The sequence below is a fragment of the Drosophila kikkawai genome, chromosome 2L (assembly GCF_030179895.1).
Source record: "Drosophila kikkawai strain 14028-0561.14 chromosome 2L, DkikHiC1v2, whole genome shotgun sequence".
NCBI classification, from domain to species: Eukaryota; Metazoa; Arthropoda; class Insecta; order Diptera; family Drosophilidae; genus Drosophila; species Drosophila kikkawai.
This window is the reverse complement of record NC_091728.1, coordinates 22,085,637-22,101,947: the sequence shown is the minus strand read 5'-3', so window position 1 is coordinate 22,101,947 and position 16,311 is coordinate 22,085,637. Positions and strand designations below refer to the sequence as shown.

Genomic DNA, 16,311 nt, shown 5'->3' with positions numbered 1-16,311 from the left:
CCTGGGGAAGGAATATGTTGTTTCAAGGCAAAGATTGTAAAAAAGGATTCATAAAATTATTATGGATTATGATTCTTGGAATTTTGGGGTATAATTGGAGTTTTAATAAAGTAATTTGTGGCAGTTACTAGTTAGTAAAGGAGAATATTTTTAAATTACAAGTTAAATAGTAATATGTCTGTAGAATTTCATTGTTAAAATTATAACAAATATTTTATTTGAGTTTTAAAAGTGATTACTTACATTTATCAAGCAGAAAACTCTTAATACTTTTGTTGTTATTTTTAAAAAGATTTTAGATAAACCTTTTATAATCCTCATTCAAATGTTTGATAATTGTTATAAAATTGTATCCCCCAAATAATATAAATATTTTCCTTAGTGCTTGAGAACTGCCAGGACTGGCAAGTTATTTTCAAGTTCTTGCTTCTTTCCTTTTTGGCACGGCTGCTTCCTTGTTGGATTCCCTTATTTGGCCGGGGGCCACCCTAATATAAATTTTGACACCTGATAATTGCTTTTCACTCGCTTCCGCGTTCTGTGCTGGATGCGACGACGACAGCTGCAGTCCTTTCACCCGCTCATACCCACCCCCAAGGACATCGCACACACACTACCCCACCTCTCCGCCCGCCGATAGTGGCTGAACATGCAAAGCTCCTCTGAAGGAAGCGGACCTAAAACCAAAGGTACTAGTATCTGCAGGATAGTTTGTTAGCTGCTTAACTGCCATAAATTATGACTACATTTTCGGTGCCGTTTAATAGACAAAAGTTCTAGGTGAGTTATAGACGAAGCGTAAAGGTTGCCAGCCAGCTTAGGAAATTGCCAATTAAAAGTCTATAAAAGCATATGATTATAGGGAAATCGATGCAGGTCTCTGTTATAAGCTTAAATAAAGACATTAACACAGAGAAGGGGAACATAAAGGTCTTATAAATGGTTGTAATAAAGCACTATTAAAGTTTGTCTACCACTGATTGGAATGGGGATTTTCTTGAGAAATGATGAGGAACTCAGGGTTTATTTCTGTAAATCTTATAGATCAATAAATTTTTAGATATAGAACTTATAAATGTAGAAATTTGTTAAAGAATTTCCAGGTACCAATAAGAGATATAAAGCAACGCATTAAAATGTTCAATTAATCTGTAATTAAATAGCAAAGAGGGTATAGCTTTAGTGTACTTATAAATTGTAAACTGCGCCCCAAAAATAAACAATTGAACCGTTTAGCTCTGCCTTCCAGTCCTTAAGTCTCTCCCTTAGTTCTCTTTTTTCATTCTCTTTCGATTATTTCCAATAAGTTATGCAACACGCACTTGAAAGACCGATCGAGCTCTTGAAAAACAAAGGCCTGGATCAGTTGAAGTTTTCCCTGGCAGTTAATCAGTCGATCTTCGGAAATAATCTAAATATCAGTGAAACATTTTTTTCTTGTGTTAAAGTGTATTGTGAAATAATGAAAATTAAAGAAAATAAAGGTATGTAAACTTCTACTCCTACTTAAATTGGGGTTCAACATATGCAGCCTTGGACATCCCAGTTTATTGTTTTCATCTCCCTCCCCTTGACATCTTTTGGCATAACTCAGTCTAGACATTTTCGCTCCTGTTGCATTTATTGATTAATACCGCTCATTATGCTGGCAGTGAACGCCTTTGCTTGCCCACAACTAATCACCGAAATGGCCAAAATGTTGAAACTGTCCCAGTGTCCACTCCTGCCACTTGTCACAGTGGCCTCCTTGCCTGCCGATTGTGTGCGGCAGCTCTGGCCATAAATTTAATATGACACCTACAGGATGCAGACACACGGGCCGCCGCCCCGCCCCTTTGTCACATGCATTATTCACACATATTTTGCTAATTAGCAAAATATTGTAAATGTTTGGATTTGTGCGAGCAGCTCTCGGCAGCAAGAGGAGGTAAAGGTGAGGGGGGCTGGCGCTCAAGTGGGCAACCTGGGCTGTTGGCCAAAGGAGCAGCAGTGCATCAAGCTGAACCGCAATGGCTTTCGGTCAGCTCACATGGCTGGCCAGGTTCCCTGTTCCCTGTCGCCCCCGTTTGTGTTGATTTAATGCCCATGGTGTCGGCTTCTGGGATAACTGAGCTGTTGCCTAGGGGAAATGGAGGGAAGCGGCGGTGGCGGGGCTTTGCGGCGGCTATAAATTTCGGTTTGGCTTTCAATCGACCGCAGAACGGGCGAATTTAATTGAATTTCTGCTGACGAACAGCAGCCAGGCTTGTTTATTCTCAACTGGTGTGTTTACATTAGGCGCGACACTGCTTCTCCTCCGCCTCCAGTCGATCGACTTGCAATCGAACACCCTTGTCGGGCATTAATATTATGCTACGCCGCGTGACCATCAGCTTCTCCGGTGATCCAGACGGCAGACGGAAGCGGAAGCGCAGGAGCAGCGTGATCAGGCCCACCTTTACCTGCATCCGCCCGAAGCGAAGTCCAATGCAGTTGCGCGGCCCGTCACCAAAGCCCAGGAAGGCAGCCGCCGGTCGTTCTTGGCAGGCAGCCGGCTCGAAGCGCTCTGGCCGGAATTCGTCGGGTTCCGGGTAGATTTCCGGGTCATAGTGGATGGCCCGCACGGGTATGTGTATGTTGGTGCCCTTTTCCAGGACAATGGGCTCACCACCGTTGCGAGCCGGGATCTCGTAGTCCTCGGAGGCAACGCGAGTGAGAGAGGCCAAGGCTGGGTACTTGCGGAGGGTTTCTGAAATGGAATGACGTTAGGTTTATACAATTCTGATAAAGATAGCATATGCATATATAATTGTTACGCAATTTGTTTATACATAAAGATTGCATTGTTTAACTTGAAATGCTTAATATTCAGAATGACTATCAGTTTTTTACTTAGCTTTTACTTTCATTGCTTGCGTTCATTGACTGTTTTGCTTGGATATCTTTTTTATCTTCTACAAATGATTCATAATATCCAGTGACTGGCATCTTATTCTTATCTCAAACTCAAACTCATCGTACCTGTGATAGTCTGATCCAAGTAGGGCATCTCCATCATGGCCTCATAGGTCAGTTGTCCATGTCTGGCAATCACCTCGCGTATCTCCCGTCGCAGCTTCTGCTGCACTGCCTCGTTCTTGGCCAGCTCAAACAGGGCGTAGCTCATGTTGCTTGAGCTGGTCTCGAATCCGGCCACGAAAAACACAAAAGCCTGGGCGGCCATCTGTTCCACGGTGAATTCCTTGCCATTCTCCTGGCGCCTGAGACCGAGCAGCAGATCCATAAAATCGTTCCGTCGGATCTGCTCTCGCTCTCTCAGCTCGACAGTTTCGCGAACGATGCGCATAAAGAACTCGGTGACCTCCGGGGCAAATATCCGCACCGGCAGTCCCAGTTTGGACAGCGAGCTGAGGTACGTAAACTTAAAAATGCGCCAGCGGATGCTGCTGACGCCTTTCTGGAAAAGCTGACGACCCACTCTCCGGAACTCCGTCTGCGGATCCTTCAGACTATTGCACTTGGTGCCAAAGGCACAATTTCCGATGACGTCGGTGGTGTAGCGACCCAGCAGATCGTGCAGCTCCAATACGTTGCCTTGTGATCCCACCAACTCCTCGAAGGTCTCGCCCAGCTGCTGGGCCACCGCAGTGATGGTTCCAAACATGTACTTCATTTTTCCGCTCGTGAAAGTGGGCGTGAGTTTGGTTCGAAGAGAACGCCACTCCTCGCCCTGCATGTTGAAGAGATTGTTGGTGAGCGGATCACCGTGGAAACTCCGCCTGTCTGCGAACTTTCCAAAGTCCCTGATGAGCACCGACTTGACCAGATCCAAATCCAGTGCCACTGCCACGGGCTGTAGGTAGACATAAGTGCCTGCAACCAATGCGCTTCCCCGGAAGGCGTCGTAGGTCTCCTGGAGCAGCTCGCTTAAATGCACGGAACGCAGCTTGGCCAGGTGTCCGACGAGGAAGTTCGCCTTCAGCTGCGGCACACCGCGCTGCTCCCAGTACCCGAAGCGATACCGGAGATATCCCAGCAGGAAGCTGAGCAGCGAGGTGAGCACCAGCAGAACGAAGTCCATCGGAAGACAAGGTGTGACTGAAGCAGCCTCCGATCTGCAAAGTGCTTATAACTGGCCTTCGGTATCTGTCAAATCTAGCTTTCTGCTATCTCTTTGTACTTTGTATGTGGATGTTGCAGGTTGAAACACCAAAGATTACCTCAATGTGCGTATCATTGTTTTTGGATTTCAAACTTAAACTAGGTGCATAGATAAAATCTAGAGGGGCAAAGTACCGAAATGTATATCTTACCTCTGAATCATTTATACTATCGTAAATATATACCATATTTTTGAGATAGATGTGAATCTTTTGTTATCTCTTGAACTTTTAAGTTTATGCGGAATTTTAAGTGAGTCTTAGTCTTCTTTTATTTAAGGCTTTTAATTTTCATTTTATATTTTTTTAAATTTATATGAGCGTTTAGGCAACTCCTTGATATTTATACCCTGGCAAAATATGTTTATTTTAGTCAGAAGTTTGCATGGAAAGTTTGGGTGGAAAGTTAGACCCTATAATTGGCATAGAGCGTATTATACATATAATAATACTATTTTTTTTAAACAATTTTACCTTTAACAAACATTACATTTTGACACTACATTCGACAAGTGAATTTTCCTGCAACTACATTTTACTCCAAAGAATTTTCTTCGAAAAAGCTTGCCAGGTGCTAATCTTCGCTCTTCGAAAATATGCTGCGGTTAGAGTCTCGGCTAAGGGAAAAGTGTATTTATTTAAAAAAAAAGTAATTCCGCCATTAGCCGGAAAACGAAATCCGTATTAGGAAACGCTTTCCATTTCAGCGTTGGGCAAATAGAAATTATTTGATTGGCCAATATTTGCCTAGTCCCGCGGCCACTCATAATTACGGCGGCTCTTTAGCTGCGTCAAGGACGAGTCCTGCCAAGGAGGCAAGATTGTTGGGCGGGGAAGGTGGCAAAAAGGAGATGGAAAAAGAACTGCATACGGAAGAGGGCTGGACAAAAAGCATAGCATATCAAAGCGAAAAAAAAGAGAGAGTCCTGTGCTGGCCTCACAAAGGAAGCCGTCGGACGGAGTGAAACAAAAACTCACCAATGAATATTCTTCACAAAGAAAAGGCTTTAAGCCAAAAGTTTGCACTTTTGCCCATTTAATATGCAGTCAAATATTAATGTTGAAACATTTATTTGCGGTTTTGCATCATTAAACCGATCAATGTCAAGCGTGCCAAAAAATTATAAATATACAAAAAGTGACGCCGACAATAGATACAATTTCAGCAGCAAATAACAAAGTTCAAACTATGAATCTCTGTGGCCATATTTGATTACAGCGCAAATTGACATTATCAATTATATTGATAAAATAATATACATTTATCATAACCCATGAAATATTTAAAGGATTTTTAAATATGCAAAAGCGAAATACAATTTTAAATTTTCACCAGCACAAAAGTGGGGATTTAAGGGAATATTTGTATTGATTTGAATAGATTGATAAGAAATGTGATTTGTTTGTGAGAGATGTGATTTTATTTAGACAAAAGAAAACGGTTTTTTTATAGCCTTCTAATTTCTAGTGTGAAGTGATTTACATTTTACTATCTAATGATGTTGCTTTTCTTAGGTAACTTTTCGTATTAACCGATTTTTGTTAAGCTTAATTAATAATTTAATAAACTTTGGTAAGCCAAACATTGTTTACCCTTCTTATTTGCAATTCGATTGGTTCAATTTAATTGGAAATCGGTCGAACAACCTTACTGAAAACATTAATAAATAAAGACAACGAACTTTTCTTGATTTTTCTTACTTAGCTAAGAAATTGACTGAACTTTTCTCTAGCAGATAAATTGTATATTCACATAATGTAGTAAATTATTAATAATATTTTATAAAAATAATAGACAATGACTATATGCTAAGGTTTTTATGATTTAAAATGTTGAAATCCGACGAAGCTATTTCAGTTTTGACCTTAATTTCCTTTAAATATTTATATTGTTCCTATGGCAATTACATTAATATATTTTGAATTTGTACAATGTTAAAACTAAAACACAAAATTTAAAACTTTAAATAACAAAACCATAAAATAACACCACTAAGGTTAAGCTGCTTAAAAAACTTATTTTCCATGCACTTCCCAAAGAATTTTAATATTTTTGCTTAAATCTTAGGTAATTTTGGAATAAAAACAGTTCTTTTAATTATCATTAAAAACTTAGCTTATGTTACTTGTATTTCATTATTTTTATTTATTTATAGCAAAAAATCCTTCAAGGAAGTGGCTCTGAATGCAATCCACCATAAGGCATCTCCCTTCCAATAGTTTTCTTTTGGTCAGCGTTTTTTCCATTGTGGTCTCATTCTGTCTCCAAAGGATTTCTTTCTTTGCTCTTCTCACCACGGCATCCCATATATATGTATATGTACATATATCCTTTTTTTGACATACAGCACATGCCCTGTTGGCTTTATTAACTGGCCCCTTTATAGCGGCAATGGACTGTGGGAAGGTCCTGCTGCTGGGGGCGGAGGTTCTGCAATCGTTTCACATGCCAATTTTTTGCCATTTGCCATGGCGTTGTGTGAAACTCGAGTCAAAATGCCATGGCAGCAATTTGATTTTTTTCCCTGCTCTCTTTTTTTTTAGTGGCTCTGCCGCTTAACTCTTCACCTCCTGAGGAAAAAAACTAGCCACGTCCCGCGCTCACACGCCGGCTCCTTTAATTGCCCACTCGGTGAAGCTTATGAGGGCAGCGGCAGACATTTAATTTATTTTAATAATTATTTTTTGTGTTTCTGCGCTCTACTCTGCTCTCTGCTCTGCTTTTGGCCAGCCCTGCGCTTTTCAAATTAAATTATAAAGTCGCGCGCGAGTTTTTTGTTGCGCTTACTTTTTTAATGAAAATGAAAAATGTTTCCATGTGGGCCGCCGATGGCGCACAAATTCGCTGGCAAAGTAAACAATGGCAGCGGGTGGTGGGGTTGGGTATAGTACATTTTGCGGTTCAGTAAATATTCGCTTCGGGCCAGTTGCAAAACAAACCCCTCGAAAAAAAAAGAACAAACCAAAAAGGAAAGGTTTACTCGGAGAACCAAAGTGTTGGGTATTCATATTCACAGACTTTGGTAAGGTATAAATATTTATTTACCTGCTTATATATTTTTGTGGAAAGGTATAAACATTAATTGGACATTTAATTTATTTTTGGTAATGTATTTATTATTTCAAAGAGATTTTTAAGATTTCTATTAATTTTCTTACCTGAAAACCCTTCTTCCTGTTGAAATAAAACATTCAATATATAACTGGAGTTTACATGTTTTTAGACGGCATTTTTATTTCGTTTCTGTTAAATCAAAATGACATTGTTTTTATGTTTTATTTATCATACAGCTTGCAGTGCTTGAAAACTAAGCTAGAACGGGGCTAAAAGTAAGAGTGATGGCATCGTTTGACCCCGGTGACTTAGATCTAAACTCGGCCCAAGTCTCAGTTGGTAGGCTTAAGAACATTTCGTTATTATTATTATTATTATAATTATTATTATTATTATTAAGCCCTTATGTTTTACATTCTAATACTTTGAATTTCCGTTGCCCATAATATTTTCGGATCCTTTTCATTCTCCACTTAAATGCTAGATTACCTTAAACATCAACAACTTTTTACAGTAAGCAACTTTCCCTCCACTCAGCACAAAAATAAAAGTTTGTTTTTGACCAACACGATTTATAGGGGTATTGCTTACGAATTAGTGTATCCTTAGTTAGACTAACTTTGGTTTTTTTCTTTTAACGCCGCGCGGTTGTCCCTTTACTTTTCTTTTGTACAAATCTTTACTCCTGCCACGTCTCCAGGTAAATGGCAGCCAGTATAAATGGTAAGCCAAATATGGGTGCATAGGGAGCCAGGTGATGGGCCCAGCTCTTGAGATCCTGCATGCGATCCAGGTCGTCCGTCAAGGACTTGGCATCGTGCTTTGTGAGGTGCGGGCTCTTGCCATCCGAGCGATAGGTGGCACCATGATCGGATCCTGGAAATGGACAAGGAAAGACTATCAATGATATTTACTGTCTAAAAAAAGAAATCGAATAGAAACGATTTCAGTATAAAGCAAGTGCATATCCATTTGAAAATGGACATCCTTTTTTCAGGTCAGAGAGAGACAGAGAGCCATCAATGATTGATTGAAATATTTACGGTTCCTTTGTGGGTTCTTTGTTTTTATTCGCTGACTTAATCAACTGCCACATGCCACTTTATGATTGTGCCCTTCATATGGCCGGGACTTGACTGTCATCAGGCGAATGTCCTTTTTCAATTATGCGCTTGCCACACGCCAACGAGCATAAACAATAGACACAGGATGCGTTTATGGCCAGCCATTTGTAGCAGGCGACAATGCGAAAGAGATAAAACGGGCAAGGACAGTGGGCCCAGGATACAGGATACACAAAACCCGAACTGTTTGTCAACTGGCAGAGCTGAAAGTATTGCATATAAAAGGGACACCAACTTTGCCGCCGCCGCCTGCCCCACTTATTTATAACATTCTCACTTATACAGTTTCCCCCAAGCTCGGGCGGAAAAAGCGAGAGTATCCTGGCTCATCCTCGTCCTTGCTGGTATTTTGTTTCAATTTCACTTGGCAGCATCGAAAATTGTTTCGATTTTTATTGCTTAAGTGCGTTAAACCCTTGCGCCATGCATTCCAAACAGCGGGCAGGACTTGTGGGAGGTTCATATATGTAGCAAGGACACACGGGGATCGGACTGGGGTTCACAGAGTGCCGGGGAGGTGCAAAGGCTCTGTATTGTTTTTGCCATCAATTTATCGTGCAGTTTGTATTTTTGTATTTTTTTTTTTGCCAAGTTGCCTTCCTTTTTCGGCTGTTTGTTTGCCCGGCAATCTGTTTCATTGGACATTTGTTTGCGTGCTGGGTTCGGTTCGGCTCGGTTCGGAATGGATCTGCTCGATGCTTCTTCTGTTTTGGCCACCCCCCCTCCTTTTTGGCCCTGTTTGACTTTGACGTGGCCAGGCCATTGGTCATTAGGTGGATTGCAAACAATTGTTTGCGGGACTATTTCGGTTGCAGCCTTCGGACCGCCCTAAAAAAAATATATACACCCAAAGGATTCTAGTTAGTTGAGGTATTTGAATTGATTCGATAGTGGCTTCGACTTGAGAACAAATTGAATACAATTTCGAAACGAAATACAATTAAATACAAGGCCTTATTTACCTCTTTGATTGGGAAAAGTTAGGCAAAAGTTGGGAATGAAATTTAATTAATAGGATTTTATCCTTTTTGAACAGCTAAAAGAGTGAATATAATGTAATCAATGTAATATAATGTAATCAATGTAATTTAATTGTATTTTAAGGGTAAATCAATTTATTTATTTAGCTAAACGTGTGAAAATACAAGTAATTTTTACTAATAATAAATATGAATTTAATTTAAATCGTGGAAATTCTCAGCAAAAAAATAATTGTTTAATTTTTTCGTCAAGATAAAAACCTATGTGATTTTTAAATGTGGTTTTTCATAAAAAAAAAGATTTATTGAATCATATTTTCTGGTTTTTATGTAGCTACTTTTAATTGAAAAATCTGAATTTATTTTAATACTATCCAAATATATTCAGAGCTAAGTTCATTACTTCGCAACCTCTTTAATGAGCAATCTAAAGTAAACCTTTTTGTGTCAGATGCCAGCAAACAATATCCTTAAATTAACAGACTGTTCGAATTCCTCCTTACATATGCCATCCAACCAACAAGGACAGAAATGGGATCGAAAAAAAACAACTTTGACCCCATAAACCGTAATCGCCGCAGTCGAACTTCATTGCATTGAACGAACTTTGTCATAACTATGAAATATGGCCAGGCGGTTGGTTGGTTGGTCCTTCACTTTCGGTCCATCCAGGGACCTTTTCGTTTTGTTTTTAACGAGAACGAGAACCCTTTTATTTTTACAACGGAAATGCGCAAATTGCTTTGCACCGGGTTCAAAATTTATTTGTCTGTCTCTCGGTGTGTGTGTGGGTGTATGATTGTGTCTGTGTGTCTTTTACTTATTTTATTTTTTTTTTCAGTTTGCTTTGTTTTTTTTTTTTTTGTATTTTTCCATAAGCAGCTTTTCCACAAAACTCCTTTGCGCTGCTCGTTGCCTTGGTTGTTTTGCTGGCGTCTGCAAACATTTCCATGTGTGAAAGCCGGCAACACCAACAGAAACCCCCAACACCCAGAGTAACACCACTACCAACACCCGCCTTGGGGTCCCGTTTGTCCTGTCTGTCCGTCTGAGTGTTAGTGTGTGTGTATGTGTGTGTGTGGCTGATTTTTATTGACGTTTGAGCATGTGTTTATGCGTGCGTCTGTGTGAGGGGCGAGAAAGTCCCAACGGTGTCTTTAAAGCGCTTAGGCGTAAGCAGAGAACGAGGGAAAGCGAGGAAAAGCGGCAGCAGAGAAAGCTGGGAAAGCAAAGAAAGTCCTGTTTGCCAAAGCAAAACGCTTTAGCTGAAACACTGGGCTCGGCCGAAGACCCAAAGGCGAACTACTTCTTGAAACTTTAAGTAATTTCTGCATAATTCTCCCCCATCCGATCCCCGGGGTGCTGTTGACCTAATAGAAATAAATTGCATCTGGTTAAAGAAGCTCATGTATCTGAACCTGAAACAGGCATAAGAAGTTGCACAGGAAAAAAAACATATAATCTTATTTAAAAACAAATTTAAATAGAATAGCAACTGAAAATAGATTTCTTTTAAATATATTTTACATGAAAATATATTACTATTTTATTTCTTAAACTCTTTAATTTTGTACAACAGCTTGTCCTTGTATGTCCTGGTAAAGAGTCGCCAGGAGAAGACCTGTTTAAAGTTCAAAAGCGACCAACTTCAACTCCATTTGGGTGCAGCTTTCACACCTCGATTTCCGGGGCCTGTTCACTTACTCGAAATGAAAGGAAAAGCACAGCTTGCACTCAGCACTTGAGGCTCACTTTGGACCCGCCATGCGTTACACTTATGGCACCGCTTTTCCCATTTTCCCCTTCCTTCTCCTTTCCGAGAAAAGGCGGCACTGCATCCATAAAATGGCCGCGGCACGCGATGGCAATTCGGTTGCTGTCTGTTGCATTTCATTTACTTTATCATTTTTCACTCGTCGGGCGGCAGGCCGAAGCTTGTGCAAATTATGGGCAAATTATTACCAGACACTGAATGCTGAAGTAATCACCGACCCGAGGTTGGACTCTGGAGGTAGACAGACCCGCTGCGAGTGCGAATCCGCCGCATGTGAACTCTCCGGATCCGGAGCCGGAGCAATTTCTTTTTATTGCATTTCCTTGTAATTTGTGCCATATTGTTTGCCCGTTGGCCGAACAAATTAAATATGGCAGAGACAGCTTGGCCGGGGTCAGCTTCTGTGGTTGATTGCAACAATTTAATGACAGTTTAAGTGGCGAGCCAAATGCATCTGCAGCACTTAATGCCGACACCAGTTCTGTGGCCCCCGGGTGGACTAAGCGAACGACGTCATTCCACTCGGAGTTCCGACTCCGAATCCGGTGATAATTGGAAATTGAATTTAATTGGCATGTGTATAAGTGCTCGCACATCTGGGTACAAGACGAACGAACACTCATTCATTTGGCACAACCACTAATGTTATACCTGTTGTGGTGTTGATTTGGACCATGGCTAGCACACTGATGTATCGAGTATTGATTAACCTTTTGCAAATTGGAAAACCATACGTGAAATGTAAGGGCTGATTTAAATGAAATAATTGAGAAATTAAATATGCAAATGATAAATATCAAGAAAATGGAATATTAACTTGATTGAAACCAAAATTAATGAAACGTAAACATATTATAAATAACAAGGCGTAAGGCAAATGCAAATGAAAATGGTTTTCATTAGGAATTCAAATTTAATAATTTGTGAAACTACAGAATGCATAGTACAAATAATTTTATAATTTGATTTAAACAGAGCTGGGGATCAGAAATCAATTTTAAAAGTACCAGAAAGTTAGAACATTTACAGTCAAAATAAGTTTGATATTTTAAAATGTGTCTAAAAGTATTTAATTTAGTATTTAAGTTCCTATTTGCATTGTAAATTGGTTGTTTTTCTACGTCGAAATAATTTTAGTTTAGTTTTTTGAATATTTGAATTTAAACAACTTTAGATTTCCGTTGCTCCTGTAATTCAATTTAAATTGTTATATAAATTTTAACTATTTTTTTTTTTTAGCATATCTTGGAATCGATTTCAAAGCCTTTTTATTTTAAATTATATAATATCGTATGTAATAATCGTAATACCCCTCTATTTCCTTTCAGAAACCCAATTCTCTGTCGAAATTTATGCCAAAAGGAAAGTCAAGTTCATAGAATCGAGAGATTTCTTTATGATACCATAACTTTCACTTAACCCAATTTCAAGTCCCCGCAAAGCGATGACGTGGTAGATGCCACTCCATATGCGTCCTCTAGTAACTGGGAAACTGGGCTTTGGTCATGAAACTTTGCTTGTCGCTGGCTTGTTCCGCCTTAAAGTGTCACCGGGCAGAGCAAAAACAGTCGCGACATATGCAAAACCCGGCAACGATAAGCGAACAAGCCACACCCACACCTAGTAGTGGCAGGTTCCCCTTAGGGAGGGGAAAGGAGCGGAACACACACACAGTCGGTGCCTGGCACGATATGTGCAACATCTAGCAGGTAATAAATCTAACTGTAAACGCAGCGCTTACGACGTTGCATGCAACGCTTGAAAGTTGTCGTCATTGTAGCACCCGCAGCCAAGAGCCCCATTTACTACCCTGCCGCCATCAGGCACCCCTCCCTCGCCCCTTTAGGATGGCCATCCTGCGGGGGATGCCACATTTCGCTTGCGTTGCCAAAAAATTGCTTCAGATGGCGAGATAAGTCCAGGGGCCAGGAGTCGGGGGCTGGGGCAGCTCTATCGCCTTGACGCCTCGTGTGCAATTTGTCTGCTATTTTTATATTGCGCTTTTCCGAGCACATACTGCCTCCTCCCTGCCCCCCTTCATATTCAATTTGTTCGATTTGATTTTGTCGAGTGCATTTTCTTTTTTTTTTTAGCCAAGCGCGTATGCAGAAAATTTCCACATTGCAGCAAAGGGCCTCTAAAGTTTTATGCATTCGTCCTTGCCGAAGGAGCAAGCAGAGCAAACTAACGACAAAAAAAAAGAAGAGAGAGAACAGAGAAAAGGAAACCGGGAGCATTGTCGCCAATTGTGTGATCCGAGACATGCGGGAAATCGTGGGGGGATGTGCAAGACTTTATGCTCATCGATTGCCAGCTGCTCCGGGGGATACTGGGTCCTAAGCTTTAACCTTCAAGTTCGATAGTTTCATTGGCACCTCCAGCTACGTTTGGTTTTCTTTTCTAGCTAAAATAAAATGGCAAAAGCCCTTTATTATTTATGATGATTGTACATTACGATGGTCCGCATTAGCAGCACATTACGGCGGACACATTGTCAACTCAGCAACTGGCCAAAGGAGTGGTGCCCCAAAACCCTAGCCTTGCCTGCTAGAAAGTCGTATTATCACTGGCAACGCGACAAAAAAAAAGGAGGAAGACTCACAGACAGACGGTCGATGGATACTGAGAGATACTTTCATATGTTTTGGCCAAATATTTGTATACTCGCAGGCAGCCAGGAAGGGTATGCTGGGCTATCGGTTCATCCAATTAAAAGTATTCTTTTCTCAGTACACAAATAAAAAGTATCCTCTAAGTTAAGTAGTTGACTTCATGAAAATGTTTTCTGCATTTACCAAGTTTTCAAGTTTATATACCGTCTTATTTTCCAAGGTAACCCGCCAGTCAATCCTCTCCATAAAACCAAAAGTTGCTTTCCTCGCAGCTTGAGCCAAAAGTATCTATATCTAACAAGTGCCGACAACGACATGCCAAAGACCCTAAAGCCAAGCAGCTAAAGTCGTTATGATTTGTCATAAACATAAAATAAATGGCGAAATATTTATGGTACGCCGCCCGGGGGGGATGGGATTCCCCATCAATCGGCTGGCTGGCCGGGTTGAAGTGGCTTTAGGGGCCAGCTGGAAATCCTGGAAATCCCCTAGAGAATTCCCCACTCACCGTGGTGCTGTTGCTGGTGTTGCTGGTGTTGCTGCTGCTGTTGCTGCTGGTGATGATCCCTGCCCCTCGAGGAGGAGGACGAGTAGTGATCCTGCGAGTTCCAAAGACTGGAGGTGGCACCCACATAGACATTGTTCAGTCCGGACGATGCCTGGTCCGAGTTCTTGCCGTTGGCCTTGTTGCGCTGCGTCTTCGAGTTCTGTTGACTGTTGCCCGGATTGAAGTTGTAAGGATTTCCGTTGGAGTTCTGGTTCTGGTTGCTGCCACTGTTGTAGCGTTGTTCTAAAAGCGAGTGGCAAATGCAGATATGAGGAGAGTCATTGGTTACTGTGGGCCTCACCTTTGTTGTACTTCACCAGGACCACGGGCACTGTGTTTATGGATACTGTTGGAGCCATTGTTGTCATTGTGGTGGTTTGTGGAATATCTAAGGAGGGAAGGGGTTGATATAGATATATCAGTGGCAAACAGGAACCATAAAATTATAATTAATTATAGAACCAGGCCTGGAACTCCTGAATATTGAGTTGCATTTACTGTAAATATCTTTCCGCAAAAAAAAAAAGTAAAAACAACCTTAATTTGTTTATTTTTTTATGTTTGAAGAATTTTATAAACCTCCTTTGACTCTTTTAACTAAACCAATACTAAATATTACCTCAAGTTTACAAACAATAAAACATTGAACCAATTACTAAACATATTCTTAAATATGCTAAAATTTCTCTCAGCATGTAAACTTAGCCCTGAGAATAGGCTTAGACCTGGCATTGACCAGCTCTGGCTTCTCGTAAATCAATCACTGACAGTGGACTCGGTCTGGCCACCTTCGACCCCCGACTGACCCTTTGTTTTGGGGTATTTATCGAGGCAAGCACACACATAGACACACACTCGACATTGGCTGTCGGCCCACGCAGAGTCATTGACTTAAATTAATTAAAAGCCCGAGTCGGGCAAATAGTTTTGCGCCTAATTGCCAGGGGCTGCCTGACTTATGGCCATTGTTTCTGAGGCTTATGGTTACGGTTACGGCTATTGTTAGTGAAAGGAACTGTTATGGCATTCTGGCCAATACTTACGATACAGTTTGATCGCGCCATCGGTGTCGCCCAGGGAGTTCTTGGCCACGCAACGATAGGCTCCAAAGTCCTGCAGGTCGACGTCGCAGATGGTCAGGCGCATGGTTATTTTGTAGCCCGACTCAAAGGTTTCCGGCACAAAGCGCTCACCTGAAAGGAGGTAGAAAAGGCTCTATTATAACGGCCTCAGCTTCGAACTTTAACCCCTTTCCGGAGACCCTCTCCCACCCTTATTTCTGGAGCTTCTTGTCAAAGTTATTTAACTGAGAAAGAACTTTTGCATTCGCCCAAGTCAGCTCCGCTCAGCTCGGCTCTCGGATCGGATGAATCCAACTGGAGCCGGCTGACCCAAGTTTGTCCTGACTAAAGGGGGAGGGATTTTGCTAACCCGGCTGCCCCCTGTCAAATGGTTCGTTTTAATTTATACAAAAACAAGTCTGTTCTCGGTCTTCGTCCTGTGGGGGAGCGAGTGCCCTGTTTTTGTTTGTCATGCAGGTTTTGATTTACGTTTGATGTCGGTTAGATTTAGTAGCACTAAGCCGAGCATTACATTTCGTCCAGGTTCGGTAATTGTTATGCATGCCGGTTAAGCGACTGATTACCCCAGCAGAATGCCATTGTGATGGCCCCGAACGGAGATGGAGATCTGGGCCCGGTCTTGATTAGAAATAATTGAGTTTCGGGGGCGAACCAAAAGAGGGGCTGGCTTAACTCTGACGTAGGCCAGATTCGTTTTCCAACTAGCCACTGGGTTGGTATGTGCTCCTCCCCATAAAGATTGCTTTGGGTGGATTGTAACGTTTTTTGTGGTTATGAGAAATCGTTGAACGCCCGCTCAAAACTAAAGCAGAAAACTCCATTAAAATCCAGCGGCTGTCGGACAGATCCCGGCAACTGCTACTGACTTGAGGTCATTTTCAATCAGTTTTTTCCATTTTCTCCGCTTGGCAAAAAACAACTTGAAAATAACTGGAAAAAAGGCAGTGCCGACCGACCGACTGCATGTCTGTGACTTTTTTCCGCCGCTGACCCCTATG

General features: G+C 41.3%; 2 protein-coding genes and 1 long non-coding RNA gene across 5 annotated transcripts in view; 1 reads left to right on the top strand and 2 right to left on the bottom strand.

Moving 5' to 3' along the window:
- The first annotated feature begins 1,465 nt into the window (after window positions 1–1,465).
- LOC121502471 (uncharacterized) lies at window positions 1,466–13,506 on the top strand. Of its 2 annotated transcripts, XR_011444317.1 has the most exons (3): window positions 1,466–1,484; window positions 12,401–12,781; window positions 13,166–13,506. It is a non-coding gene; the product is annotated as an uncharacterized lncRNA (long non-coding RNA). The 2 variants fall into 2 exon arrangements; XR_005991012.2 differs by lacking the exon at window positions 1,466–1,484 and having other exon boundaries at window positions 12,380–12,781.
- Cyp6a16 (Cytochrome P450 6a16) lies at window positions 2,241–4,060 on the bottom strand. The gene is made up of 2 exons (XM_017165295.2): window positions 3,001–4,060; window positions 2,241–2,728 (listed from the first exon to the last, which is right to left on the bottom strand). Exons 1-2 carry the CDS (start codon window positions 4,058–4,060, stop codon window positions 2,274–2,276), a joined length of 1,515 nt encoding a protein of 504 aa, XP_017020784.1. The 3' UTR covers window positions 2,241–2,273.
- Window positions 7,349–16,311, bottom strand: part of DIP-theta (Dpr-interacting protein theta) — a 35,419-nt gene continuing 26,456 nt past the window's right edge. For both annotated transcript variants that reach the window (XM_017165320.3, XM_070283210.1), the window contains exons 10-13: window positions 15,275–15,424; window positions 14,533–14,619; window positions 14,193–14,474; window positions 7,349–8,070 (exon numbers count right to left, since the gene is read on the bottom strand). In XM_017165320.3, the coding sequence (XP_017020809.1) occupies window positions 7,874–8,070; window positions 14,193–14,474; window positions 14,533–14,619; window positions 15,275–15,424 (716 nt within the window). In that variant the 3' untranslated portion in view covers window positions 7,349–7,873. The remainder of the gene's footprint in view (window positions 8,071–14,192; window positions 14,475–14,532; window positions 14,620–15,274; window positions 15,425–16,311) is intronic.

Bases quoted from the DNA above. Each gene is read 5' to 3' on its own strand.
- Cyp6a16 (XM_017165295.2), bottom strand. From the start codon at position 4,060: ATGGACTTCGTTCTGCTGGTGCTCACCTCGCTGCTCAGCTTCCTGCTG. The intron at 2,729-3,000 runs GTACGATGAGTT...ATTCCATTTCAG, and splicing joins CTTGGATCAGACTATCACAG to AAACCCTCCGCAAGTACCCA.